At 38.5% G+C, this 25,738-nt stretch overlaps 7 protein-coding genes and 1 long non-coding RNA gene across 13 annotated transcripts in view; 4 read left to right on the plus strand and 4 right to left on the minus strand.

The window, feature by feature from the left end:
• LOC124314826 (LIM domain only protein 3-like) overlaps positions 1-25,738 on the minus strand; it is a 347,499-nt gene that overhangs the window by 31,990 nt on the left and 289,771 nt on the right. The window lies entirely within an intron of this gene.
• LOC124314936 lies at positions 5-1,891 on the plus strand. 4 transcript variants are annotated; one of them, XR_006911386.1, is made up of 5 exons: positions 5-179; positions 239-394; positions 495-643; positions 938-1,265; positions 1,399-1,891. It is a non-coding gene; the product is annotated as an uncharacterized LOC124314936 (long non-coding RNA). The 4 variants fall into 4 exon arrangements; XR_006911388.1 differs by lacking the exons at positions 938-1,265; positions 1,399-1,891 and adding an exon at positions 891-917; XR_006911387.1 differs by lacking the exons at positions 938-1,265; positions 1,399-1,891 and having other exon boundaries at positions 239-419; positions 495-880.
• Positions 5,117-6,520, plus strand: LOC124314766 (ATP-dependent (S)-NAD(P)H-hydrate dehydratase-like). 2 transcript variants are annotated; one of them, XM_046780112.1, is made up of 3 exons: positions 5,118-5,255; positions 5,316-6,272; positions 6,339-6,520. In XM_046780112.1, exons 1-3 carry the CDS (start codon positions 5,231-5,233, stop codon positions 6,410-6,412), a joined length of 1,056 nt encoding a protein of 351 aa, XP_046636068.1. In that variant the 5' UTR covers positions 5,118-5,230; the 3' UTR covers positions 6,413-6,520. The 2 variants fall into 2 exon arrangements, with proteins under 2 accessions (XP_046636069.1, XP_046636068.1); XM_046780113.1 differs by having other exon boundaries at positions 5,117-6,272.
• On the minus strand, positions 6,398-10,505 carry LOC124314649 (protein CLEC16A homolog). The gene is made up of 17 exons (XM_046779906.1): positions 10,259-10,505; positions 10,059-10,187; positions 9,864-9,997; positions 9,647-9,795; positions 9,468-9,572; positions 9,178-9,302; positions 8,951-9,117; positions 8,515-8,889; positions 8,200-8,456; positions 8,069-8,134; positions 7,913-8,008; positions 7,707-7,845; positions 7,482-7,633; positions 7,247-7,419; positions 7,041-7,174; positions 6,691-6,950; positions 6,398-6,613 (listed from the first exon to the last, which is right to left on the minus strand). The coding sequence occupies exons 1-17, from the start codon at positions 10,336-10,338 to the stop codon at positions 6,578-6,580; spliced, it is 2,577 nt and encodes an 858-aa protein (XP_046635862.1). The 5' UTR covers positions 10,339-10,505; the 3' UTR covers positions 6,398-6,577.
• On the plus strand, positions 10,860-12,256 carry LOC124314828 (translocon-associated protein subunit beta-like). Of its 2 annotated transcripts, none has more exons than XM_046780215.1 (6): positions 10,860-10,958; positions 11,252-11,405; positions 11,470-11,582; positions 11,645-11,763; positions 11,822-11,905; positions 11,971-12,256. In XM_046780215.1, the coding sequence occupies exons 2-6, from the start codon at positions 11,263-11,265 to the stop codon at positions 12,085-12,087; spliced, it is 576 nt and encodes a 191-aa protein (XP_046636171.1). In that variant the 5' UTR covers positions 10,860-10,958; positions 11,252-11,262; the 3' UTR covers positions 12,088-12,256. The 2 variants fall into 2 exon arrangements, with proteins under 2 accessions (XP_046636171.1, XP_046636172.1); XM_046780216.1 differs by lacking the exon at positions 10,860-10,958 and adding an exon at positions 10,982-11,005.
• LOC124314678 (transcription initiation factor TFIID subunit 6-like) lies at positions 12,889-15,593 on the plus strand. The gene is made up of 11 exons (XM_046779964.1): positions 12,889-13,313; positions 13,379-13,532; positions 13,602-13,749; positions 13,809-13,941; positions 14,002-14,181; positions 14,250-14,484; positions 14,549-14,697; positions 14,759-14,927; positions 14,997-15,157; positions 15,220-15,354; positions 15,421-15,593. Exons 1-11 carry the CDS (start codon positions 13,077-13,079, stop codon positions 15,505-15,507), a joined length of 1,788 nt encoding a protein of 595 aa, XP_046635920.1. The 5' UTR covers positions 12,889-13,076; the 3' UTR covers positions 15,508-15,593.
• LOC124314743 (golgin-45-like) lies at positions 15,519-17,416 on the minus strand. Its single transcript, XM_046780089.1, has 5 exons — positions 16,667-17,416; positions 16,391-16,590; positions 16,192-16,320; positions 15,870-16,116; positions 15,519-15,810 (listed from the first exon to the last, which is right to left on the minus strand). Exons 1-5 carry the CDS (start codon positions 17,162-17,164, stop codon positions 15,658-15,660), a joined length of 1,227 nt encoding a protein of 408 aa, XP_046636045.1. The 5' UTR covers positions 17,165-17,416; the 3' UTR covers positions 15,519-15,657.
• LOC124314557 lies at positions 17,437-17,937 on the minus strand. Its single transcript, XM_046779752.1, has one exon. It carries the CDS (start codon positions 17,935-17,937, stop codon positions 17,437-17,439), a length of 501 nt encoding a protein of 166 aa, XP_046635708.1.

A 25,738-nucleotide genomic window follows, 5' to 3' on the forward strand; every position in this document is an offset into this window, starting at 1 on the left:
TCTGTCGACTGCTTCATTCACGTCACGCATCACGCGTGGATTTCGTTGATTGACATGACGTTAGTGCAGGTTTGCGTTAGTGCTAGTCCGTCGTTCTTGTCTTTTCTTTAACGTATATACGATTATACGTTAGTTAGTCATTACAGGGTACACTTTTTCCTGACATTTTTCGTCATAAGGTAATTTCAGCTTGTATTCTTTAAGGTCAATGTTAATTTTTTGTGTGGTGAATTTACAGGTAACATAGCGTACAATTTATACTTTGCAATTCCATCTGACCATGTGGCCTGGAAGGCTGTAACTGCTGTACAATTTTCCAAAATGTCGTCTCTTGCTGCATTCACCGGCTTTACGTTTCCTTTTATGCAGAAATACTTTAGAACAGTAAAAGCAGGTAAAAGTGTTGATCAACATTCAAGGTAACACATTTTTATTTGACGACCTTGTGACCTTGTTTCTGATAGTGATTGAGTTTTTATTTTTCTATTTAACAGCCTGGTGAAGTCTGAGCTTCTTCATTGCAGTCCAATATGCACATGGATTTGTTGCAGTTAGCTGGCGAAAGGTGTTCCTCTTGCGGTTGCAGGCTTGCTACCTGTACCAGTTGTAACTTTCATCACATGCAGAAAAAGAACAATTTAAAGTAATTATGTTGGTAAACTTTTTTAAAGTAAGGCTACACATTTACTTTGTTGATGACTAGCTCTTGGACTTTAGTTTTGTTGACTTTTCAGTTAAGACTCTTTTCATAAGCTTGCCAACTGTTGATTTCTTTGTTACATTCATAAAAGTAATTATGTTGGATTGCTTGGTTGAATGATATTTGATTATTTTTTATTTTTATACAGCATTTCCATTGATACAAAAGATGAATTTCATTTTTGTTAAAGGTTTATGTAGTTGCTGTTGCCATCTAATTCCATTTAATTTATTTCAGTTGTGGAAATTGAACCTTGGAAAAGCTTGCCAACTTTAGGTTCCTTTGCAACATTTATTCTGAAGGATTTTGTAGTTTAACTCAACTTCGATCATTTTTGTTTTGTCATTTGAGAAATTGTTGCTTGATAGTAATTGAGTTTTTTTTTTAATTGGATTAACACCATGGTGGAATTTGAGCTTCTTTGTTGCTGCCCAAATTACACATGGATTTGATGCAGCCAGCTGATATAGGGTGTTCCTCTTGCTACGTGTACCTGTCATTTTCTTCTTCATTCAAGTCTAATTCACATGTAGATTACTTCAGCCAGACTGTTGAATTTGACATGGTACACTTTTCTTAATGGTAAAATTATTATTAGGCTTAACTCTTGTAAATAACATAAAGTGACATTTATTTTATCTTTTCAGGCAGTATTTCCATTAATTCTGAAAAATTAATTCCTTTCTTTTTGGTTATAGGTTGATCGTTTATATTCGCGTAGTTGCTGTCCGATGTGGCACGTTGTTGCAGCCTATGCTGCTGAAAGATCTTTCTACATACACAAGTTCAATTGGCCGTTCCTTGGTGCTGGTTTCGTGTTACCGAAATTGCATCATTATTTTGTTAAATTGTCATCGAGACTATGCAGTTTATCATCGTTAAAAGTTAAGAAGCAGTAAAAACAAGTTTGGGATGTTTTTGTCAAACAAAAAATAAACATGTTTTCGGGGTTGGGAAAGAAAAGTGGAGGATGTTGGAGATGGAGGAGGATATCTCAAGTTTAGATAAAAAATCAGTTAATCTATAACCCTACAAACATATCCCTACCAACTAATTTGCAAACCCCACAAACTTATACCTTCCCATTCTTCAAACCCCACACCTACCAACCTCTAAATTTATACCCTAAACCCCATAAACCAATGTAATACCTTAACAATGCAATGTATTTAATAAATAAAAATAAATATATTGTATGTACCAATATTCATTTTATTTTTTATATGAACAAAAAATTCAACAAACAGACCGTCCGGTACAAGACGTATTTCTTCTGTACGAGTTAAACACAACCCGCCACCACCGCTGCGGCAATAAGACAAAAAGCGATGGTTTAGTTTTGCGAAAATCTGCGTTAGTCAAGTTACAAATTTTTCTAACTCAACAACTCCTGTCGAATTTTGCATCTAGTCTACTGGTGCAAATAGCGATCGTGTTTGGTAGTTAAGAAGATGGTTGTTTAAAAAACCAACAATGGTGAGTTTTTTTGGCTACTGAGAACACCCCATTGTTTTTGTTTTTTAAACAATCATTTTCTTTAAGATTTCTTTAATCACTTTCATTTTCCCTAAGAATTCATCGGTAATTTTCGAAGAAAAGATAGCTTGACAGTTGACAGCACACCGCCATAAGCTCATAACTGACACAATCAACAACACGCCATCTATTTGGCACATCTCAAAACTCAATATTCGAAGGACTGGTCTTAAGACACTCACAATTCACAAAACTTGAAAAGCCCATTTTTGTTTGGTAAAACCTAGCATTCAATCCTTAGAACTCTACAGAGAACAAAGCTCACTTGCTAGTTTCATGCAAATTTTCCGGAAGTATACCGGAAGTAGAAGATAGCGCCTTAACCATTGAGCTGCCGACAAAATAAACCAAATATTCGTGATCTCCATGAAATTTGGGGTCAATTAAATGTAATTTAAACGAAATCCAGAATTTTGTCAAAATCAAGATTTTTCCTGACTTTTCTCATTTTCTGACTGATTTCAGGATAATTCTTGAAACCGGAAGTACTCGTGCGTACAAATAACGTCTTATTAACTAAAAAGCCACCACTGCAGCATCACAACAGACGATAGTATAATAATGCTTCCACAATGAGGACAAGGCAGCTTGTCATTCGTCCATGTGCCCTGTCTATTGCATCTGTTGGTGATTCCAGATTGTTGACGAAATATCATATAGACCTTATTCTGATCCAAATGTATGGGTCAAGCCGACCCCTTTGCGTCGCGTTGCAGTCTGAAGGGGTGCCGTGAACAGGAGATTTTATTTTGGCTCCCCCCATGTGGCATGGGACTAGGCTTTTCTGGTTAATCGTGCCCGAGGGAAGAATAGGGAGGAAAGGAAAGAATGAAGAAAAGAGGGGACCAGACTTTCCTTTCCTCCCTTTTCTTCCCGCGGGCACATTCGTCCCACATTCGTCCCATGCCACATGGGACAAAATAAAATCTCCTGTTCACGGCACCCCTTCACACTGCAACGCGACGCAAAGGGGTCGGCTTGACCCATACCTTTGGATCAGAATAAGGTCTATACTGCTGCTACCTTTACCGTCTTTGCATATTACCTTTTAACTTTATTCCTGTCATTCAGCACTTTGTCTTATTTGTGATAAATCTTTCTGTTTCTCTATAGGTTTCGACCATCTCTGGTTTTGATGTTCATTGATGTTCAAGCTGTTGATGGAGATGCTGTAATGAGGAGATGGTGAAAGGTGTGCTTTAAGCTGTTGTACTTGGTGTTACAATTCAATGTGTTGTTCGTGAATTCGTCTGTCATGTCATATCTCACTCACATCTCATCCACACAGTATAAAATTGAGACCACCTGATCTTACATGTCCTAGGGCTAGGAATAATTCAATCGAAAATTGCGTGATCAAGAAACCTTCTGCGCCAAACATACAATAACACTGTGTTATTATCTTGGTTGAATAAGCAACAGGCCAGTTTCAATCTTATAAAATTGAATGTTACAATCTTGGTTGATAAAGCAAATAAAGTGTTAATCAGTAAGATTATGGGTTTGTCACAATTGTGTTTGATTTCGTTGTAATAATTAGAAGAAAGTAAATGATGAAAACAAGATGGTAAATATAAAATGCATCAACACTAATTCTAAAACTTGTAACAAAATCTAATTGTTTACAATCTTAGTAATAGCAGGTAAAAATTGTGATCACTCTAGTCTTTCTGTTTCAATACTGCTTTATTGAATTTTATTCTTAAAAGACCAAGAGCTCCAACTAAAAGGTTCTTTCAAAGAAAACCTGCTACTAAACGTAGTAAATTTAATCCTCAAAGTTTTCAAAGTTTTTTTTTATTGAAAAATTTATGTTGTATCAAACACCAGTTGAAAAGAAGAAAGAAGTGAGCACAAATTTCGATTCGGATAATTATTTACAAGAGCCCGAATCCTTGTCGGAAAAAACTGATAAAAAACGAAACCACCAACTAAAAATACAGAAAAATCAAATACTAAAAATCCACCACTGGCTAAAAAAAAAGAGGAAAGAAAAGTGCTGAAAACCCATCGACAAAAACTGGTAATGCGCCTGAACCAGCCGCGAAACGGCCGAGAGTTGCTTCAAAACGGAATACTATTTCAACGGAAGAACCAGCCACAGCCTCCACTGAACATGTAGACATAGGTATTTAGAACAATTTGTTTGTATGTTTTCAAAAGGTGTCTGCCATGGTGTCTGCAATCAAACATTACAAACGGCATCATAAAAATTGTTATCAGTTCAACCAATTATTTACCATAAGAACATTGTACCTGACCTGAATAATGTTAGTCATCTTCTTGACGTGGTGGACAGCATGGTTTCCAAATTTTTCAAGATTCGTCTACAAATAAAAGTGGCACTATATACTTTCGGGGTTACTCTCACTGCAAAACAAATTTAATCGCTCTCACCATCGCATCTGCCAACGAAATATAAGGAATCCAGCTAACATTAAATCCCCAACAGGGTACAATTACAATGGCGTCACTTTCTCTTAAACGTCATGCTTCAACTAACACCGTGGTGGTGGAACGTGGGCCGTCGAGGACTTAAGCTTTGATTTTTAACCTTGGAACTGCAGAGTGCAGACGAACTTCCGCTTTTGAGCATAGAGCCTGATAGAGTGATGGAGCCATGGACAAGTTAAATAAAAATGAAAAGAACATTAGATATATCGCAAGTCGCATCCCCAGGGCCACGGGGGTGCCAGCATATTTTGAAATAATTAAACTATATATTTCCCATTTTCCCGAGAAGATTTTTAAAACTGATTCTTATCACTAATTTTGTCATAACTTTACTCCACGCCACCGGCGCCACCAACCTTACCACAAAATTGACTGAACGCACTCCGGTTGGCGGTTGGCTGTATCTGTGCTGCTGACTGGCGAGAGGTGCAAAGCTTACGGCATTGTAGGTCTTTATTATGTAGGGTAGTAAAGCCGGATTATTTTATCTATTTTTTCGTTTATTTACATTCTTAATTTGATTTTCTTGAGAGGATATTGATGTATCGACATTCGCATAGAAAACGTTAGTGAACTGAACAATCTTGTTACACTTGTACTTTTCACTTACGTACGGTCTATTTAGTTCTTTCTTTTCAGGGTGTTGGAGCCTTATTTCATATAAATTCTACAGAAAAGGAGTTGTTTTCATTTGTTGTGAATCAAAAAATTAAATACTGTAACTCGGCAAGTACCATGTCCAAAAGCATGCAAATTCTAAGTAAAGAGTTGTTGCTCCTAGAAATGAAGAAAAGCATCCCAATACTAAGTAGTTCATTACACAAAGGTGAAAGTGGTAGAATCGGAGTGATTGGTGGTAGTTTGGAATATACAGGAGCACCTTATTTTGCTGCAATGGCTGCCCTCCGTGTGGGCTGTGATCTTGTTCATGTGTTTTGCATGAAAGAAGCTGCTCCAGTTATCAAGAGCTATAGCCCTGAACTAATTGTCCATCCATTGCTTGATAGCCCAAATGCACAACAAGCTATTTCTGAATGGTTGCCTCGAATTCACGCTTTAATCATTGGACCAGGTCTTGGTAGAGATGCAGGAGTTTTTAAAATCCTGGGTCCCATTATCAACCATGCAAAGGAACTGAAAATTCCGCTTGTGATAGATGCTGATGGATTATTTTACATCAATAGCAATCACCAAATTATTCATAATTGTACCAATGTGATTTTGACTCCAAATGTCATAGAATTTACCAGACTTTACAAAGCTGTTATGGGCATATCAATTGATCCTAGTCAACCTGTACTAGTTGAAGATGTCGCAGCCTTGGCAAAAAGACTGGGCAATGTTACAATCCTGCAAAAAGCTGAAAAAGATATTACTTCTAACGGAATTGACGTCAACATCTGCGAGAAGATGGGTTCACCGAGGCGATGTGGAGGACAAGGAGATTTATTGTGTGGATTTTTGGCTACTTTTCTTTATTGGAAAACTCATGACAAGTATACTCATGAAGTCACACTTTCCGCTGCGGCTGCGGCAACTCACCTTAGTCGAATGATTAGTCGAAAAGCTTTTGAAATACATGGTAATAAACTAATAATGACTATATTTTGTACTTAACTGTTCTTAACTAACATCGTTTATTTTATAGGTCGTGGAACTCTCGCCTCTGACATGATACCTTATATCCCTGAATGTTTCAGGTCACTGTTTAATCAGGAGTAAATTATATTTATGAAAATTTTAATGTTAGAAATTTAGCATTATGTAATATTTTTGTAGACGACAACCAACTATAATACAAAATATGTCCTATGCAGATTTTATCACCAAGCGACTTCATTCAGTTGATTGTATAATTTCATTCGGTTTCAAGATTCGCATATAAATCTATAGATTTGCAGCTTGGCCGACAGAGGAAGATTCCTTATTTGAACAAAAGAAAAACGTTAGGATAAGTAAAAAAAAAATAAAAAATAAATATAACAGGGAGTTAAGTATACTTGTTGATCGCTATTTTGAGAATGGTCCGCTGATGCAGATAGTTCCGTAAGTGGTATAGCTTCCTTACTTCCACTTCCTCTCTGGACGGTAGGGTGAGCAGAGGAAGACCGTGGCCGGACGGGTGTATCGGATCTTCCTGTTACAGCTAGACCAGGGGCACGACGGAAACCAATTGGTCTGATGCCAAATGGTGATGGAAAGGCATTTCCGGGAGGAGGTCCTACATTACCGGCCACTCCACGACTCAAAAGAGCATGGCCTTCATTAAAAAATCGTAAAAAAAAAAAAAAAAAAAAAAAAAAAAAACATTTAATCGAAGGGTGTGAACAAAGTTCAAAAATAATATTACGCGAAAGCGAATCCTGTCGCATGGCATGCAATGTTCCTAGCGGTGGTGATGAAGGAGTAGAGGTATTCACATCCAGTAATTTTCCAATCAAATGCATTTTTCTTTGTCGAGCTTTGATTCGTCCTTTGCTTAATCTAAAAAGGAGACACGTTTCAGTACAAATTACAAGGCCAAGGAAGAACTAAGCGATTAGAATTTAAAAAGACCTTTGCTTAGCCGCCATACATCGAATATGGTCGTCGAAAACAAAACGAGCTGCTAATTGTGGTAATCGGTGCGCAGGACTACGTGAAGATAGAAATGTAGTAGCCGTTGGCGAATTATGGACGGTCACATGCAAGCAACGTGAATCGTCTTTATCCCCAGTAACTTCAACATCCTAATCAGTAATAGAATCATATAAAACAACAATTCCTAAGTATTAATGACAAGATATTGAACCTGTAGGAAACCGACAAACTTGGCGACTCCCCAACCAAGTCTCCTAGAGTCAGGCTCGACCAATATCAACTGGTTAGGGTCGATAACTAGAAATCGCCGCAACCTGGTACCCTCTCGGTTGACCACGGTACATGCTATCAAGTCTGAATTATCTAAAATAATTACCAAACGGATATGTGAATTAATCTCATTTAGAACAGCAAACGATCAAGGGTCATGTCATACTTAAATCAAGAATATCAGATATTTTAATGCACTGCTGTACACAGACTAAGGGAAGTTGAGCTTCTACTTCCCCACTGACCGCTAGACTTAAACGCCTCATCAGCACGAATACTCTTATGGCTCGGCGAGCTCTCTCAACCTAAGAAAATATGATTTATAAGACGATAGCATAAATAAATAAAATTTCAATAAAACAAATTTCCAACCTCTCCACAGGGAAGACGTTTGGTAAATTCGATACCAGTCATCGGTGTTCCAGTAGGTGGCAATAAAATAGAGCTATCCTGTAGCAGATATTCAACCTACAAGAAATTATTATTATGTTGACAGAATCACTGGTTTAATCAACTGAATGGACCAACCTGTAATGGACGCTTGATAATCTCATTGACTTCTGCTTCAAAGAGCTCGAGAAACATGTCTTCCGACTAAATTGTTATTCAAGATTCATGTTATGTAAACACGCAATATGAAGTATTTGACCTCTGCATACCTTAAAGAATGTTCGAGCCACCATAATGCTCTCCTCTTTCGCTTGTTCAAGGAGAGCAATATTCTTATCATCCAAACTATGCGGCACTGATGAATTTGGCACAGCAACCACTATAAGCAGGTTGATGGCTAGATCAACGGTAACTGGGCGAATTTTGCTAATCATCTGACAGGCAGACGACAGTAACAACATTACTTTGCCAACCAGGGTCGGCTTCCATTCAACTGTATTCCAAAACGGTTTATCTTCGTTGACACCTAATAACAAGAAGAGTTCACACCTAGTATAAAGTTAGTTTCTTTCCATTAATTTCACCTCTATTTTGCCCCATAGCGTAGAGAAGACTTAGGCCAAAAAGAGCTTCGTAGTCATTTTCCGCAGGATCGAGGGAATCTAAAATAGTTTCCAAGTGAGAAGTCAAGTTGCTCGACTCGCCAGAAATCATAGCAGTAGATGACGACATTCGCTGCTCTTTTTCTTCGTCCGTGATATTATCTTCGATAGCTGCAGCGTTATCTTGCTGGACAGCGGCGATTGCCACAGCCTGACTCTCTTCGAAATTTATTAGTATTCTGAGAATAGTGACCACTAAAGGCTTGTGATGAATGATGAGGAGAATTTGACTTAAAAGGAAGAGAGAGACTACTCGGCTGACCATAGGACGATCACCACTCTTCATTTGAACTTGTCCTGGAAAATGAACAATTTTCTTTATAACCTTTATTTTAACAGGCTTAATAAGTTGTATTACCTTTATTGAGCGAATTGATATAAAGGGGAAGTAAAAGGCGCTGAAAGAGTTGTTCGACCAGAACTTCGTTCAAGTTGTCGATACCAAGGCAGAGAATATCGTTTACGTAATGTATATGGTCCAGGTGCTCTGCCACTAAATCCGAAAGTCGACCTCTGCTTTGATGACTACAAAGAAATTTTCTATGAACTAAAATTAAGAAAAATGTTGATGACGACTAAACTTACTCGGCATCAGCCCGAACACAATTATCGAGCTCGACAATATGGTTCCCAATAAACCAGACTAAATTAGAAAAGTAAGGGGCAGCTGTTCGGTCCCGGATAAAGTTTAGCATAGCCTCATCTCCGACCTGATTCAAATTGGAACATTCAGAAAAAGAATATATTTTACATTGATGTATAATATGAGGAGACTATAGACCATTGGTAGGTTAACAACCATTTAACCAGATGGCCTTGAAAATATTGCAGTATTTTGTATTACAAAATATTTATATTCTAGTATTTTGTCTAACCTTATAAACGTTTAATGTGAGCGTCCGAACAGCAATTCGCACCATACTCTCCGAGTGATTGAAAAACTTGATCGCTTCAGTATAAAGTGGGAAATCATTTGTGTTCTAAGAAACAAATTAATATGGTGTAAATAACTGAGTAATTCTTTAGTTCAGCAAAGTATTACATTTTAGTTTACCTCATTAAAAAAGAAGTGTATGGTGTGGACATTCAATTTTAGTGACAAGGTCTTAAGAAAAGATATGTAATAAGCCATCACTTCCTCGTCAGAGAAATCAAACTTGTGCACTATGATGCAGTTGACATGGTTATTTGATAATAAATAATCTGTATGAGACATTCAAAATTCCATTTAGATATTTCTCAATAAAAATTAAATAAAAAAAATAACTCACATAAAGAAGTTTCATTGCGGATGTTCTCAAATAAAATATTCAAAGTCTGCAAAAGCTGGACACAGACAAATGATCCACATTTTTGTTTCATTATTCTCAAGAAAAATGAAAGCATATTTTTCTCCAAAAAAAAACTAAGAAATGAGATTTAATGATCAATTTGTAAGTTTAAAAATATAGTGTAAGAAAGCATACTCAAACACTGAGCTGTCATTTTGGTCTCCCCAGATGAGAATTTCTGTAATTGATCTTAAACTTTCAACCAGTAAGCTTCGGTTACTTTCACTAACTGTTTGGTTCTTGATCATCACATTGTATAGATACCTAAAAATGAATCAAAATATCATTTGCAATATGAAGAAATTTTCTATGATGTCCTTCAATATTCTGCTTACTTCAGATGATCCAGTGAATGCGGATTCTTGGGTTTCGACCCACCTCCTCCAAACCATGAACCAGAACGACTTCGAAACATATTTTTTACCCTTAAACTTTGAGCAAGTTCTAAGTTATTATAAAATGAATGTCTTCATCAACAATAGATAAATTTTACAGTGACTTTTAAGCAATGTTATGTTCCTGATAACCCTGCTTTGTTTTTAATGGACGTAGTACACTCTAGCAGACTACAGTGCTCAGTGCAGGTCGTATTACGAAGGATGCAGCATTGAAAGTTTTATCACAGGGGAAAATATAAATGAAAATAAATTTGCATTAAAGAAAACACAGAATTATCGGAATAAAAAAATTTTCTCATAACAAAATGGGTAGCATAATCATTTCGAAATTTTTTTGTTCAAAAAGCATCAAACGGTCGTCGCAATCATTTCAGAATGTTTTAAACATTGCGATAATTCAAACGTATCTTCAGCCGATTTATATGAAATCTTCTTGGTTTAAATGTTTTTTATGAATGTGTTAAAACTAAATAGGAATAAACAATTAATTATTAAAAAAATATGCGTGCGCGCACGAAAGAATGAGAAACGTCCGGCAACCACCAGTGAGTTGTCACGTCAAACGAGGTTGAGTAAAAAAGCCGGCAGGTGGCGGCGTCAATACTTCACGTTCTCAAGTCCAAATACTTTCAATCTGGTAAGTCCTAATTTCCATTCCTCTCTGTTTTGCGTATTAAAAACACGGTTAGTGGTTTAAATTCATTTTCTGGATATTATTCAGACCATTCTAAACATTTCTAGTTTCAAATTGTTTATTTGAAGTAACTTGATGGATAATAATGGTGGGAAAAGATACCCGGCGTTCAATTCGTCAAGTGGTTGACACTAGATTTTCTTGCCTTAAATATTGAATCTTCTTTTGTAAATGTATAGTAGTAAGAATCATGGTTGTGCATTAACTTATGTTCTATTTATTTTTTAATCTAACAGGTCCTTTCACCATGGATAACTGGCTCAAAATCTGCTTATTGGTTGTGTTTGCTGTTGCAACAACCGGGAATGAAGAAGCAACACCTGCCAAGCTTCTTTTCTCAAAGCAAATTCTAAACAAATACCTTGTTGAAGGAATGGACATTGTTATCAAGTGAGTTGAACACAATTTTGTGCTGATATTGGAATTTTTCACTAGTCTTTATTTTCTCTCCTAGATATTCTCTCTTTAATGTTGGTGGTACTGCAGCCCTTGATGTTCAAGTTGCTGATAACACATTTGGACCCCAAGACTTTGAAGTTGTTGGTGGTCAGCTGAAGGTCACAATTGGTATGTTAAAAAAAAATACTTGTTTGCATTGGATTTCATACTAAAAACCAATTTTATTATAGATCGCATTGCTCCTGGTTCTAACGCTACTCACGTAGTCGTCATCCGTCCATCAAAGTTCGGATATTTCAATTTCACTGCGGCTGAAGTCACCTACTTACCAAGTGAAAATGCTGCTGAGGTATTACTGATCAGGATCTATCCAGTTGAAACGAAAATAACATATTATTATTTTTTAGGCACTCGTTGGTCTTTCTAGCGAACCCGGACAGGGTGCTATTGTGCCATTCAAGGAGTACGACCGAAAGTTTTCTCCTCATTTGGTAATTTATTGACTTCCGCCTTTATTAGGTAACGTAACTAACTATAATGTATTTGATTGAATTAGTTGGATTGGCTGTCCTTTGCCGTTATGTCGATGCCTTCTTTGGTGCTTCCTTTTGCCTTGTGGTTCTCTTCAAAATCCAAATACGAAGCTGTCTTAACACAGAAGAAGGACAAGTAAAGTAGCTACGGGGATTTCTCAACAACTTATGAAGTGAAGTAAAAATAACCCTCCACTCTGCAAAGACTTATGTGTGCTCGAAGAGGCAGTATGTTATTATTTTTCTGTTAAAGAAAATCAACTGAGGGTTTTTACGGGTGCAAGCAGAAATAAAACTGTTTTATCCTGATCAGTGTGTTTTCATTACAGCGGTACATATCTTTGATATCAGCCGGCGCAGCTATGTAATTGATCGAGAGCATAAACCGTTGACAAAAGTAATGAGAAAGTAGGATCAAATGAGAACTGAGGGATCTTGCAGATACCAAAAACGGTTTTCGCGTTTTTTTTGGCATGTACAGCTTTGTGTTGAGTACTTCTGAAAGTCGGAACGTAAAGACGGATTTAGTTATACAGCATCCGGCTAGGAAATAGCGCAAAATGCTAAGACTGTATTAAAAGCAATCTGCAGAGCCAATCGTCATAAAGACGGAGATCGAAAGAGCCCAGAATTGGCAGCGGCGAAAAGAGCTATAAAGGCGGAAGGCGAAATGAAAGGGAAGATTTAAGGGTGTGTATAAAACAAGGCTGCTCATATGACTTTATTACCTTATAATAGTATTTTAGTGAACCAAACAGAATGAGTTCACTCAATGTGGCTGGAGCTCCGCAGAATAAGTGATGTTGGGCAGGGCGGCAGGCCCTGTAGCCGCTGTCTGGCTGTAGAATGGTAAAACGGAATTAAATTTGAAGAAGAGACTTGTGAGTTGTGACTGTTACTCTGCCCGAGTTAAGAACTAAGAATAGATTCATTTTTATTTTTCTATGACTTACCAAGACATAAAATTATTGCAATTGGTACAACTACATAAATTTGGCATTGGCATACTGTCAACAACAAATTTGTTTGATAGAGGCCACATAGAGGTTTTTGAGGGGTGTATAATAAAACTAATAATAACGTGACAAATTTTTAAACTTTATGATCGGTTCATCAATATCAAGCAAGAATGAGTGAATACGAATCTGCTGGCGGTCTTAATCTGCCAATTGAATCCATGAAAATGATGGCTGAAAGTGTCGGTGTCGCCGGTCTATCAGACTCGGCTGCTAAGGAATTGGCAGATGAAATTAATTTCAGAGTGAAGACCATTATCCAAGATGCAACAAAATTCATGCACCATGGAAAAAGGAAAAAACTTTCTACAATGGATGTTGACCATGCACTTAAAATTAAAAACATTGAAGTAAGTTGGAGATTGTTCGAAATTGTTTATTTTGAATTCTCGATTATAATTTCTTTTCTTTCTAGCCTCTGTATGGGTTTTCAAATCCAGACCACATTCCTTTTAGATTTGCAAGTGGTGGAGGACGTGAATTGCATTTCCTAGAAGATAAAGAACTGGACATTGCCGATATCATTGGCGGTTCTCTGCCAAAGTTACCATTAGATGTTTCTCTAAGAGGTACTGTACATTTATTCAATTACCCTTTAAAGTGACTGATTATTCATTTTACAAACATGTTTTTTTTAGCTCATTGGCTTAGTATTGATGGAATACAGCCAGCAGTTCCAGAAAATCCTCCATCATTGTCCAAAGATCAACAGCGGCTGGAAAGCTCTGACCCAGTCTCTAAACTTGCTAAAATTGGGGACAAAACCAAAAAGGCTTCAACTCTCACGTAAATTGTTTTACTCACTTAATTATTTCGGTTTAAATTCACATTTCTTTTGTTTTCAGAGCAATTAACAAACCTAAAACAGAAACTGTTCAAGTTAAACAGCTTACAGCGCATGAATTGTCTGTTGAACAGCAACTCTACTATAAAGAAATCACTGAGGCGTGTGTTGGCTCCGATGAAGCCAGACGAGCTGTAAGAAATTGTGATTTATATATTTTTTGGTTCCTTCTGAATACCCTTGATTCATTTTAGGAAGCATTCCAAAGTTTGGCTTCAGATCCTGGATTGCATCAAATGCTACCTCGCCTATGCACCTTTATTGCTGAAGGCGTTCGAGTTAACGTTGTTCAAAACAATTTGGCACCTCTTATTTACCTTATGCGAATGGTTAAAGCACTGCTTTCCAATCAAACGCTTTACCTTGAAAAATATGTGAGTTTACATTTTTGCAGTTCTTTCCCAGAAAGCCCCGTTATGTATAATTTCATTTATGTTTTCAGCTTCACGAGTTAGTTCCTGCTGTCACGTCTTGCATGGTCAGCAAACAACTTTGTCTTCGGCCAGAAGTGGACAATCATTGGGCTTTGAGAGATTTCTCTTCACGCCTGATTGCACAAATTTGCAAGAATTACCACACAACGACGAATAATTGCCAGACTCGTGTCACGCGGTTGTTCTGTCGAGCGCTGGCCAACGACAAAATGCCATTGGCGTCATTTTACGGCGCTCTCGTTGGTAATTTCATCATTTTATGGGGCCCAAATGATTTAATCAATTTTTCAATTTTGTCAAATTACAGGATTATCCGAATTGGGAACGGAAGTGATCAAAGCCTTCATTATTCCGAAAATACGGGCGATAGGTGAACGCATCGAACTTTACTTGGATGGAACAGGGCAGGCCAATGCCGATCGGATAGCAGCCTCCCACATCAAGCAATTGACGATCGTATGTCTTCCCTTGAAATTTTGTTCATCCGTCAGCTCCTATGTTCCTATTTTAATTGCAGAAAGTCATGGTGCCTATATTGAAAGTGACGCGCCAACCGCCTGATAACATTGACGATTACCGTCAGGAGTTCGGGTATCTTGGGCCGGCTCTTCACGGCGCCGTAACTAGAGCCCGATCTCAGAACATAACTCCGGCGGCGTCGTCTACTGGCATTTCATCAGCTGCATGTAAGGATTTTGTGACTCATTCATAGGGTGGTATCAGGGTCAAGTCCAATAATCGTAAAATGTCTTTAGCTGGCAGTCTAGGAATATCTGCTGGGCGTGGGACCATCGTCATGGGCGGAGCTTCCAGTTCAGCTGCGACTTCGCGAACTCAAAGTGGCGCTGTAGCCAACGCTGCTGGCAATCCTACTAAATACATGTTCGTGACTTCTAGACCTTCAACTCCCGTTCAGGTACACACTCACACAAAATGATTCAACTGATGTAGAAAATCATTTCTGTATTGTGCTTCCAGGCTGCCGCCCCTCAGACCACTCAGGTCGTCAAATTAGTTTCCGGCGCTGGACAGGGAAATAAACCGAATACCATGTCTGGCAACCAACCTAAATACGTGATGGTTCAAGCATCCAACACCAGCCAAATCGTTCGGGTAAAATGGCACATTTTTGTTTAGCTGAAAGAAAATATCATTTAACTTGATTTTTTGCTAATTAAGGCTCCTATAAAAGTGGAAGGCGGTGAAGCGACGGTCGAATCTACCATGGAAATCAAGACGGAAAATATCACCATTCTCGATGATTGAGACAAATATAATGAAATAATGGAACTTTTCTCTTTTATGCAATGCTAATAAATGAATGATTGATTTAAATAGAAATCTCAAAAAGTGTCGAAGACGACAATAGCAATAATAATAATATAAATTGATCCGTTGCGCAAAATATGCCTGGTTTCAAATGACGTGAACTTGCCCGGTGCAATGCGGACAGCAGGTAAAGAATGACTTGTTCATGGAACGACGGGCCAGGGCTGCTACGTGATGAGCTGTAACATCATTAGTTAATTCCGACATAGTACAGGAACCAACTGGATGATCCGTTATAACCTAAATTTTCAATCTAGCTTATAGGGCCTTTCTTTTAAGCTAAACGAAATAAAACGCACCTCTTGGGCTGCAAGCTGGGCCGGAGACAGTTTCGCCGCAATAGAAGGATGAACAGCAGTTGAACGGGCTGCTGAATCTTCATCTCCTCTGACTTGAGTGTAGGTACCCAATAAACGTTTTGCGAGGCTTTCGACGAGTCTCAGAACGGACACACTTCCCTCTATCACATCGTAAGCAACCAATTCCGGAGTCTTTTGACTCGACGCTCCAAGTGGATGAAAGGCACTGTTTAAGGCTTTCAAATGACTGAAAATAAAAGGGGGGCAATAAAATCAAATAAGTTTTAATCTCTCAATAATGTTAATAGTATAACTGTAGTACTTGTAGGTTTGGTTTTGGTGGTTTTGAATAGAATTCATTTCATCGAGTAATCCTTGAATGCACAATTGAAGATTATTATTGCGGGTGCAGAGGGCGGCTTTCCATCGGGTTAATTCGTCAATAATCACACTAGCGATTCAAGAAAGAGATTATATAATATGTTTGGATTTGTTTTGTTTTTTTAAAGGAATAAATCTACCTAGATGCCAAGAATTTGCTTCTCCAGATATCTGCTTCGATCGATAGCTTTTCTTTCTGCTCAAAGTCCAAAGCAATTTTCTCGACGTACTGTCTGATATTATCGCCCAGTTTCACTTTGTCTTCTGTTAAAAAATGAACTCTGGCTTCCATATCTTCTCCAACACTTGCCACCAGTAATGCTTTCAATTCTGCATTGACCTATTGATACAGAGCGAGATGAATTATATGATAATGTTAGAATGATGTTTGGAATACTTGTTGCTTTAATACATACCTTGCATTGAATTGCCAGTTGTTTTTCTAGCTCTTCCTTCTCTTTAACTATTTTGTCGTAGTCTTGTTGGCACACCACATTGCTGACAGTCGAATCTTGTTCTTTACTTGATTTCTTAGCACAATTGTCTATGCCTTTCAAATGGTGAGCGAGTTCTTTTTTGCTGATCTTCTTCTTCGATGGGACAATGGGTTTGACTGCTGCCTTGTACGGCTCGTAGGGAACAAACTTGGCCTTCTTGTTTTCCATGGCTGAACTGGACGTTTTGGGTTTCATTCCTGAGAGGTTGGATATTGGTACAAGGCTAATGATCCTTTCAGCCGGTGGTGGAGACTTCAGCGGCAATATGCTCAGCCTCTCCATGGCATTCACTGCAAAGGCACTTTTGACATCTGAAGTAATTGGTGTGTCTAACGATTCCATACCGTCGCCCTCCGTCCGAGGGCACGAAGTATTAATCAACGTTGGCTTATTATTGTTGCTAAAGCTGTTTTCCATCTTCGTCGTTGTAGGAAAATGTGACGTTTATGTTTTGAAAATACCGTCAAAACTTTTAAGTGGAAAAAAAATAAAATCACGGTTCAATTTGCCGTATTTATTAAAAAAGAGAATCTATGTACACTGTTTTATTAACGAGTTTCTCAGACGTACAGCCTTGTTCATTAAATAACTCGGTGACGTGGAAAATCTCTCTCGATTGTTTTGACAGCTAAAAAGAGCAAATCATTTACATGTTTCTGGCTGAGCAGACAGCGTTGTCAAATATGGTTTTATTCACTATTATCTTCGTCCCAGTCGGAAACGCGATCGGGTCGATGGAAAGCCACTTGCTTGTCGTAAACGAATCGAGGATCCGACGGACCGATGACGTTGTTGATAAAAGTCAATTCCATCAGCTCCTTTTGACGTTTGAGTTCCGGTTCGGAAACGACATTCAAATCCCGTTCGACGTCGACCGAGAAGCGTTGCGTCACTTGTCGTACGGCCTCATCCACGTCCAATCCGATCATCACTTGCTGGGCGATTGAAATGAGTTTGGTCAATACCACAGTGGGGACGGCGGCCAAATAGGTCATGTGACGTAATTTCAATTCCTCGGCTCTGGCCCAGGGATCGGCTTGTGATTTCAGGTTCCTAATCGGCATGAATCTCTTCCTCACCTTGACGCCATCCTGGTAGAGAAGAATCAAACTCAGCGGATCCAGTTTCAATCCGATCTTCCGGGCGCGGATGACACGACTCGTTTTGCCGGCCCACTGCGGTGACGCCATCCTGATGTGGTTGACTCACCAACGATTCTTTTAGCGCATTATTTTATGCTTTCGTCCCCTTTGTTGTTATTTCGACGGTCGCTAGGGGCAACGGCTGAGTTATATTATCCTATGGCAGCAGACGCGGTGGCGGCCAACTACACATATCGTGATCCTGATGTGACGATCAAGTCGTCCTCCCCGCGGCTCTCTCCCTGTATAGAAAGCCATCAATTACCACGTCAATTCAATTAAAGGTGGGACTCCCTGGAAATACCAGGCAAAAAGGGCCAATCACACGATAAGAAAAAATGAGTCCCATCAGACGAAACAAGTTTCTATCTTTTTAGGTTAGGAGCCAATCAATGAAAGTGAAGGAGTGTGTGCGTAAGGCACACTCCTGTTGAATGCAGGAGGAGCCGAGAGTCAGTCGCACTTTTTGGGATATTTACAATGGCGCGTTCGCTATCTTTTTACAGGGAAAAGCGGCGTCTGAACCTTCTAATGAATAATTCAATAAGCCAGACTCTCTCGGAAGAAGCGCGGCAGCTCTAATTGATCAAGAGTCCCTGGTACAGCAGCAGAGTCTATAGTAGGAAGAAGAAAAAAGAGATACGCGTGAATCAACCCCCTCTGCTCGGCTCTTTCTTCCTATAAATGTTGAGCAAGTAGACAAGATATAGGCGCAAGGGATAAAACGCGCCATTATACAATAAGTTGGCCATCTATGCGCGCAGAACTTGAATATATACATATACAGGAGCTCTCCGCAAAGAAGACCCTATCAGCTGAAAAGATCCTCTTTCGGCTCCTTCTGCTGTCTCGGTGGATATGGCCAGAGACACCACCCGAATGAAGATGGAAAAGAGAAAAAAACTTGTTTCTTTAGTCATTTTTATCCACTTGCCTCCTTACATGTTAGGAGCCAAGTATTGGATGACTCCCCATATTGCCCGGGGTGGGGTGGAAAAAATCCTACGAGGATCCTTTTGTGTGCAGTAGGCCTATTAGAGGGACTTGATTAAGTTAAAGTTTTTTGATGTCACATTTGTTTAGATTCTATGCAGTCTGGTAGTACTTGTATAGACTCCCCCCACCCAACCACCACCCTCTCTCTATATAATTAAGTCTCTAGCTGCAGCAGTCTAGGGTCATAATACATATACGCTCGACTCGTCTTTATACTATATAGTGCGCGTCGGGCGCCATCAACTCTGAACTGCAAGTAGTTCGCAACGCTGGGGAAACTTTTGTGGCCTCGGATTGTGAAAGTTTTCGGGAGTGTGTGGAGGGGAGGGAAGGGGGACGACGACGACGTGAATAGGAGGTGGCGTGTTGGATACATACAGAGAAAAGGGAGGGGTCGGCGCACACATTGGAAAATGTTGTGACAGCGCCGCAAATGAGTTCCTTCTTCATCAGCGAGTCGTGACGCGACCTTAAAAATAAATTGCGAATGTTTAACAAACGTGACTAACTCTCGCCCTTTATCCAGATCTGAATAAATCACCAGCAGACTGTGTCGTGTGTGATGTACACTTCTCTCCATATATAGACAAGTCGTTTGAAAAATCTTAAATGACGTCACTCTAAGCTCGACATTATTATTCGTCCCCCCGGGTTTATTATTATGGATGTTGTTTTGTCCCACGCAAAAATAGTCGACCGTTCGAGTGGAAAGAAGAAAAAAAAAATAAAACAGATCAATTTGTTTAAGAGACAAGTTGAGAAGCTCAAAATGGCGGAGAGTCGATCAACTTATTCAAAGTTGGGTCTCGGCGACTTTGCAGCGAGCTATTGGAAAACTTGGGCGTGTCTTTGAATACTCTAAAAGACTTAACAGGGGAAACGAATGAGCTACTAAAAAATAAAAAAGGAAAAGATATGATGAAGGTTGTGTTTTTGGAAACTTTGGAAATTGAATGAAATTTTAGTTTAGCTTCTCCGGGGTATATTTTTTATTATTCGATCAAATAAAACTTGTGCTAGTAAAAAAATGGTTTCTATGCTGATTGAATTTCAATTTCATCGATGCGCAAATTAAAATCGTGTTGTCAGATCTCGAATAGAGCCATAACCGTTAAACTAACTTTATATGGGCAATTATAGATCAAAGAAATTGTTAAGTTTGTAGAGTTAAATGTGATTGATATTTTCTTTCGTAAACGTTGGTCTGGTTTTTAAACGATTGTCACATAGAATCTATTTTTTAATTTACTTGCATGTCTATAAATTGCCGCTGAAATGTGTGAATGGCCTTTTAACATATTTCTATTCGGCTTTTGGAAGATCTAGAAAATTGCCCGTTTTGAATGAAATGTTGGATATTCGAGGGGGACTTGTGTAGAATGTAATGAAATATGCCTTCGTGTTGGATTCACATCATATGTGTGGGATAGGGCAGGGGAAATGGAGGGCGATGGTGGATAAATAAAGACTTTGCGTGACAGACACACATTTTGTTGGTTATTTGCTGTTGGTTGCTTTTTGATGCTCCCTGTAGGGTTCAGCACACAGGCAATGTATATATATAGGCCTATATTAAATGTAATTTACAGGAAAAATAAAATTGCCCTGTTGGCTTTACGGGGCTGCTGATTAAGGGTCGTAACATTTTCCCAAACTATTTATATTTTTAAAAATAACATGCCAGTCGAGTCAGCATTTGATACAATTTATTTTGAATGAATTTCAAACAAAATATCGTGGATTCGAAACCTTCCCCCTTTTCTTGTTTCTTTTTTTAGTTACGGCACATGACGTAATTCCCACTCTGTACCCGGTGACATTCAATATATCCACCAACACTATATATCGTCCATATTCGGGAGAGTAGACAAGAAAGTTTTCAAAGTCAACACATAATCCACATAATGTAGTTTGGCAGTTCAGCTAGCAGCAGCCGAGTCTATGTACTTTCAACCTTTTACACAACGCGCAACACATCTACACAAAAGACGTCACACGTCACAGCAGGGCGATATGTGTGTGCTGCTGACTCATTCGAGCCTGAAAGACAAAGAGAGTTTTAACGTATCATCTTCTCTTATTTATTAGATTTATATGCTGCCGTATTGAACATGTGTCGCCTCCTGTTTGCCAGATGTATATACTTTCAAACCCAAAAGTTTGAAACTTACTTATATGTATAAACTAAAAGATTTGCGTACACCCACGCCAATTACATAATGCACGACATATGGAATCGAGATCTTTTTCTTTGTATTATATTTATACGTCAGAGTAAAAACCGGTCTGTGACTGTACACAAACTATAGAAAAGGACGTAATTATAAAATTGTTAGGTCTACAATGGGAAATAAAATCGGAAAAAAGATCACAAATGGTCGTTGAGTAATTTTACAGATTCAATCATTTGATGTGTAGAATTGCTCTTTATATTTAGAATAGTCTGTATATAAATATTACTTAATCGTTTCAGGATGACTTTGTTCTTTTTTGGGTACCGTTACAGGAAACTATTGTATACGTAAAATCTATAAATGGATATCCGTTGTGGCCATAATATGCAGCAACAGTTTCTATAATATGCAGGGTCATGTATGGGCCTGTTTAGATGATCAGGAGACGATCGATCATTGCGGATTATTCCGGACAGCAACTGCGTATGCGATAGGCCATCGAGGTTGGGTATAGTGTGTGGCAGCGTAGATCATTTATTATACGAAAAATCACAATATGTTAGCTGCCGTGCTGTGCTGTAAAGCTCCCTCGCCATGAAAAATAGATCGGCTAAGTGTACGAGGAGGTCCCTCTAGTCCCTCTTGGTTTATATTACAGTTTCTATAGACTTTGCACTTTGCTTGAAGTGTTTAAAGTTAAAATATTTCCGAATTCGATCGTTTCTACCCATGGAAAAAGTTGTGAGTTACAAAACAAGCCTGACCTATAGTCGTTCTTCAAATGAATTATTTAATGAGCCCAGACTGAGTCAACAAAAACAGCAAGAGAAACAGTTCCAGTCAACCAGCTTAAGAATAAACGCTACTCCGTAACAATTTAAAATCAACGCCACCAAATAGTTAGAAAGAAGGAGGACAGATAAATTCTTCCTACCTTTTAAGCCTGGGAAATCTGACGGCCAGACATCCACAATCGCTCCATCCATCCGCAGAGAAGTTGAATCCACCAACAGGAGGAATAGGAAAAAGGGTGTCCTCGTGAATACACCCACACTCACATGGGTGTACACGAGAACAAACGAGATTTAAAGGGGAATTTTTCCAATTAAAAAAGATGCTGTTTATCTACAAGAAAAATTAAAAATGATTACAAAACATATTGTGGATATTGGATGAACTCTTAATAGTTAATAAACATGAGAATTGAAGCCTCCAATTTGTAGGTTTCCACATTGCGTTTATGCAAGTCATGTAACATTAAAATATCTAGCAGGTCACAGCTTCACAGGTTAATAAAAGTAACGAGAATTATTACCCAAAAACGATGACACTGAGATTGTTGCTGATGCCAGGTGACCAGGATGATGACAAATCAGCACAAGCAAAATTTTCATATTGTGTGGTTAAGATGGCTGGTGCTGGCCTCAAATATGCAAAAAAGAAAAAAAGGTTACATCGTGCAAACAAACTGCCATGCATCAACAGGGGTCATACATGTTACATATGATAAATGCAAGGCTGGAACTAACAGTTCACAAATTTTGAACATGTTCAACTGTTCGATTTAAACCCCAATAATTATTCTATTGATATTCTTGGTTTTATTTACCTGCTTAAATAGCATGGAGTGTGTATCAAGCGATAGGCAACGAGAGGTGCCACGCGACGACGACCACATTTTTGTGATTTTATTTCGAAACTTGAAGCAGACGACACTAATATTCTAATTAGCTCTAAGATATCGATAGAAATGAAATAGAAAGTTGCCATTCATTCAATTTGTCTGCATATAATAATTCCCAATTCCAAAAATGGATTTCTTTAAATATGATGCTGAATTGGTATGACTCATATTGTTCACGTCGAAGAAGGTCGCAAGTCCAATTACGCCATCACAAATGCTGTAACCGACCAAATAAAGAAAAACTGGTTTTCTTCTTAATTCGAACCGAACAAATGGAAAGAGAATGGGCGTTAGGTATCTGAAACAAAATAAAAGGGCGTGTATTACATAAAAGAAAAAAGGGCGTTCTACCCCCTTCCCAAAACAACAACACAGACAAAATGATATTTCGAAACAGATAAAAAAGTTAGACAAATAAATACATCAAGTCTAATCATATCAAGACTTAAATATATGCACTGCACCAAAACATCACGTCTAATTCTCAACATATATACACAGTACACAGCAGCAGCAGCAGCAGCATATCCTTCACAGCGTGACTGATATATAATCCCGTATTATTAATACAATCGAGTGAGACTGGCTGCTGCTGCTGGGCTGTTCTGGGAGAAAGAGCAGCTAGATATCTTTGGGGACGACTCTCTCTCTCGCACAGCAATGCGATATCATCTCCACTCTTCTGTGCTGTACAGCAGCACATATCTATCTTTATACACATGTACAAAAGGGACCTTTCTTTTATATTAAACCTCTTTCGAGGAAATGCTGTTCTATGCACAATAAGTCTATATGTAGTGTTTTTCTTTTTTAAAACATGTGCACAGCCAAATGCGCATATGCGGTATAATTCCACCATTTTCACCACTCGTATATTGGGAGTGTATACACCATTTGTAGATGTCTAACAATTGAGCTGCTTGTAATATGCTCAACCCCAGCCAACAGCAAAACTAATACATTATTTAACTTCATTTAGAAATGAATCGAGATTTCATATAGTGCGGGAGTTCATTGGGTGCAGTGGACTTCTTGTACAAATGTGGGCGGGGCCGTATTAATGTGTCTAATTAATTAGAAGAGGCCGATGTGTGATGATTACATAACATCAGTTGATTGCAACACTAGTTGATTCATTCTCTCAATTTCTTTCTAAAAATAAATGCAGCCAAAGAAATCGAGTTACACGATGATGACTACTGTAGGCCTACACATACAAAGTCAATCAACAGCTGTCCGTCTTTTTGTTATTTTCTTCTTTTACGTCTCAGCTGACGAATTTCCGACATTCCTCTCTCATCTGGCTTGATGCAATAACAACACAACGGCCCAGCAGCAGCACACCGAGAGAAGAATATAAATAAAAGCTAGAGCTTCAGCAGCACGTCCAACCAATAACTTGTTGATGAGCTGCTGCTGGACACGCTGGCCCTGCAGGGAATCGCTCCAGGGCCTCTTCCCCCATAAACCTTATATTATATGTGTGGGTGTGTCTATACTACGCCAGGCCAATTTATCTATAAGAAATGAAATAAAAGAACCTGTTGTAAATGTTGCTCTTGTATAGAATATAGATGTATAGAATCATTTGATATTATCTATTTAGAATATTTAATACAAACAAAGTCCGGAGGACGTTTAACATGTAAAGTCCGCGAGCAATCACAGAACTAAATAGACGCACATCACACATTCGAGTTATACAACTGTTGGATTATATAGTCCAAAAGACAAGTAACCTCTTGATGATGTCTCGTGCATAATGTATGGTAATTTTATTCCTAGATAAATATTCTATTCGCCGATATCTAATACGTGGAAAAACCCCAGCAGCAGCTATACACGCAGGAGAGAAAATAAGATCTCATCAAACAGCCCAAAAGTTGAGACATCTTTGCTTGGTCCAAACTTTGACTTTATGTATACTGAACACACACGCCCCTATACTACACGCGGCTCCACTAAATATCTATACTGCTGTGATGTGCTGGGCAAATATACAACTCTCTCTTACTATACATCCATTCCCGATACACCCAGCAGCAGCAAATCAGCTCTCTCACGCCGGGCTGCGTCTATAGTTTATAGGGTAGAGGCTACTAACACAGCAGCAGCAGCAGCAGCTAGAACGAAACTTTGAATGAGCAAAGTTTTATACTATACTTTTCTCGTCTGCTGGCTCTCCTTGTCTGTGTAGACTTGTTTCTTATTCGGATGGGCACGGCGGCAGCAACAGCATGTCAAGTGGGGCTAAATCACGCACCCCTGATTTGCATATTACGGACGAAACGCGCAGCCACCGCGTCCGTATCCTACATATTAATAGCTTATTTAGGTAGATTGTACGTATATGTAGAACTTTATATTATTCCAGCGCTGCTGCTGCTGTTAGGAGGAGTTGGAGCAGCTGCTGCAGAGAGAGCTGCTTTAAATTGATTTAGGCATAAGGAAACGAATTGGGGGTAATTCATTTCCATCTATTTATTTCTGTCTGTTTTATCAGAAATGTTTTGCAATAACTTTTAAAATATGCGCATAAAAGTATACCCATTTTAAAGTGCCAAATGGGTACGTATATTGGCTGATGTATTCAAATTGTTCAATATTGTCAATTTTGTGGGGCTTATACATCTTTTCTACAATTGAAATAAAAAAACCGTTTTTATTGCTTCATTGCTATTCTCCTATCGTCCTTTCCTTGATAGCCTATAGCCCTATATAAAAGATCTGAATAGGCATAATATAGCTATTGCTCTGTTAGAGATATGTATAGGCCTACACATTTCTATATTCCTATTTCGGTCTATACATCGGCACCAGATTGTCCCATCATTTATATATCTTCTTCTTCTATTTTTTCAAGGAAATGTAAGCTGAGCATTTCTTATATATGGATAGATATTGTGTCCACCACGCGGTGCTGGCGGTGCCCAACTAAATGGCATTATACCACCCAGTTGGAATACCTAAAATGTTTTTTCTATATATATATTTC

Source organism: Daphnia pulicaria, chromosome 10 (genome assembly GCF_021234035.1).
Source record: "Daphnia pulicaria isolate SC F1-1A chromosome 10, SC_F0-13Bv2, whole genome shotgun sequence".
Taxonomy (NCBI): domain Eukaryota; kingdom Metazoa; phylum Arthropoda; class Branchiopoda; order Diplostraca; family Daphniidae; genus Daphnia; species Daphnia pulicaria.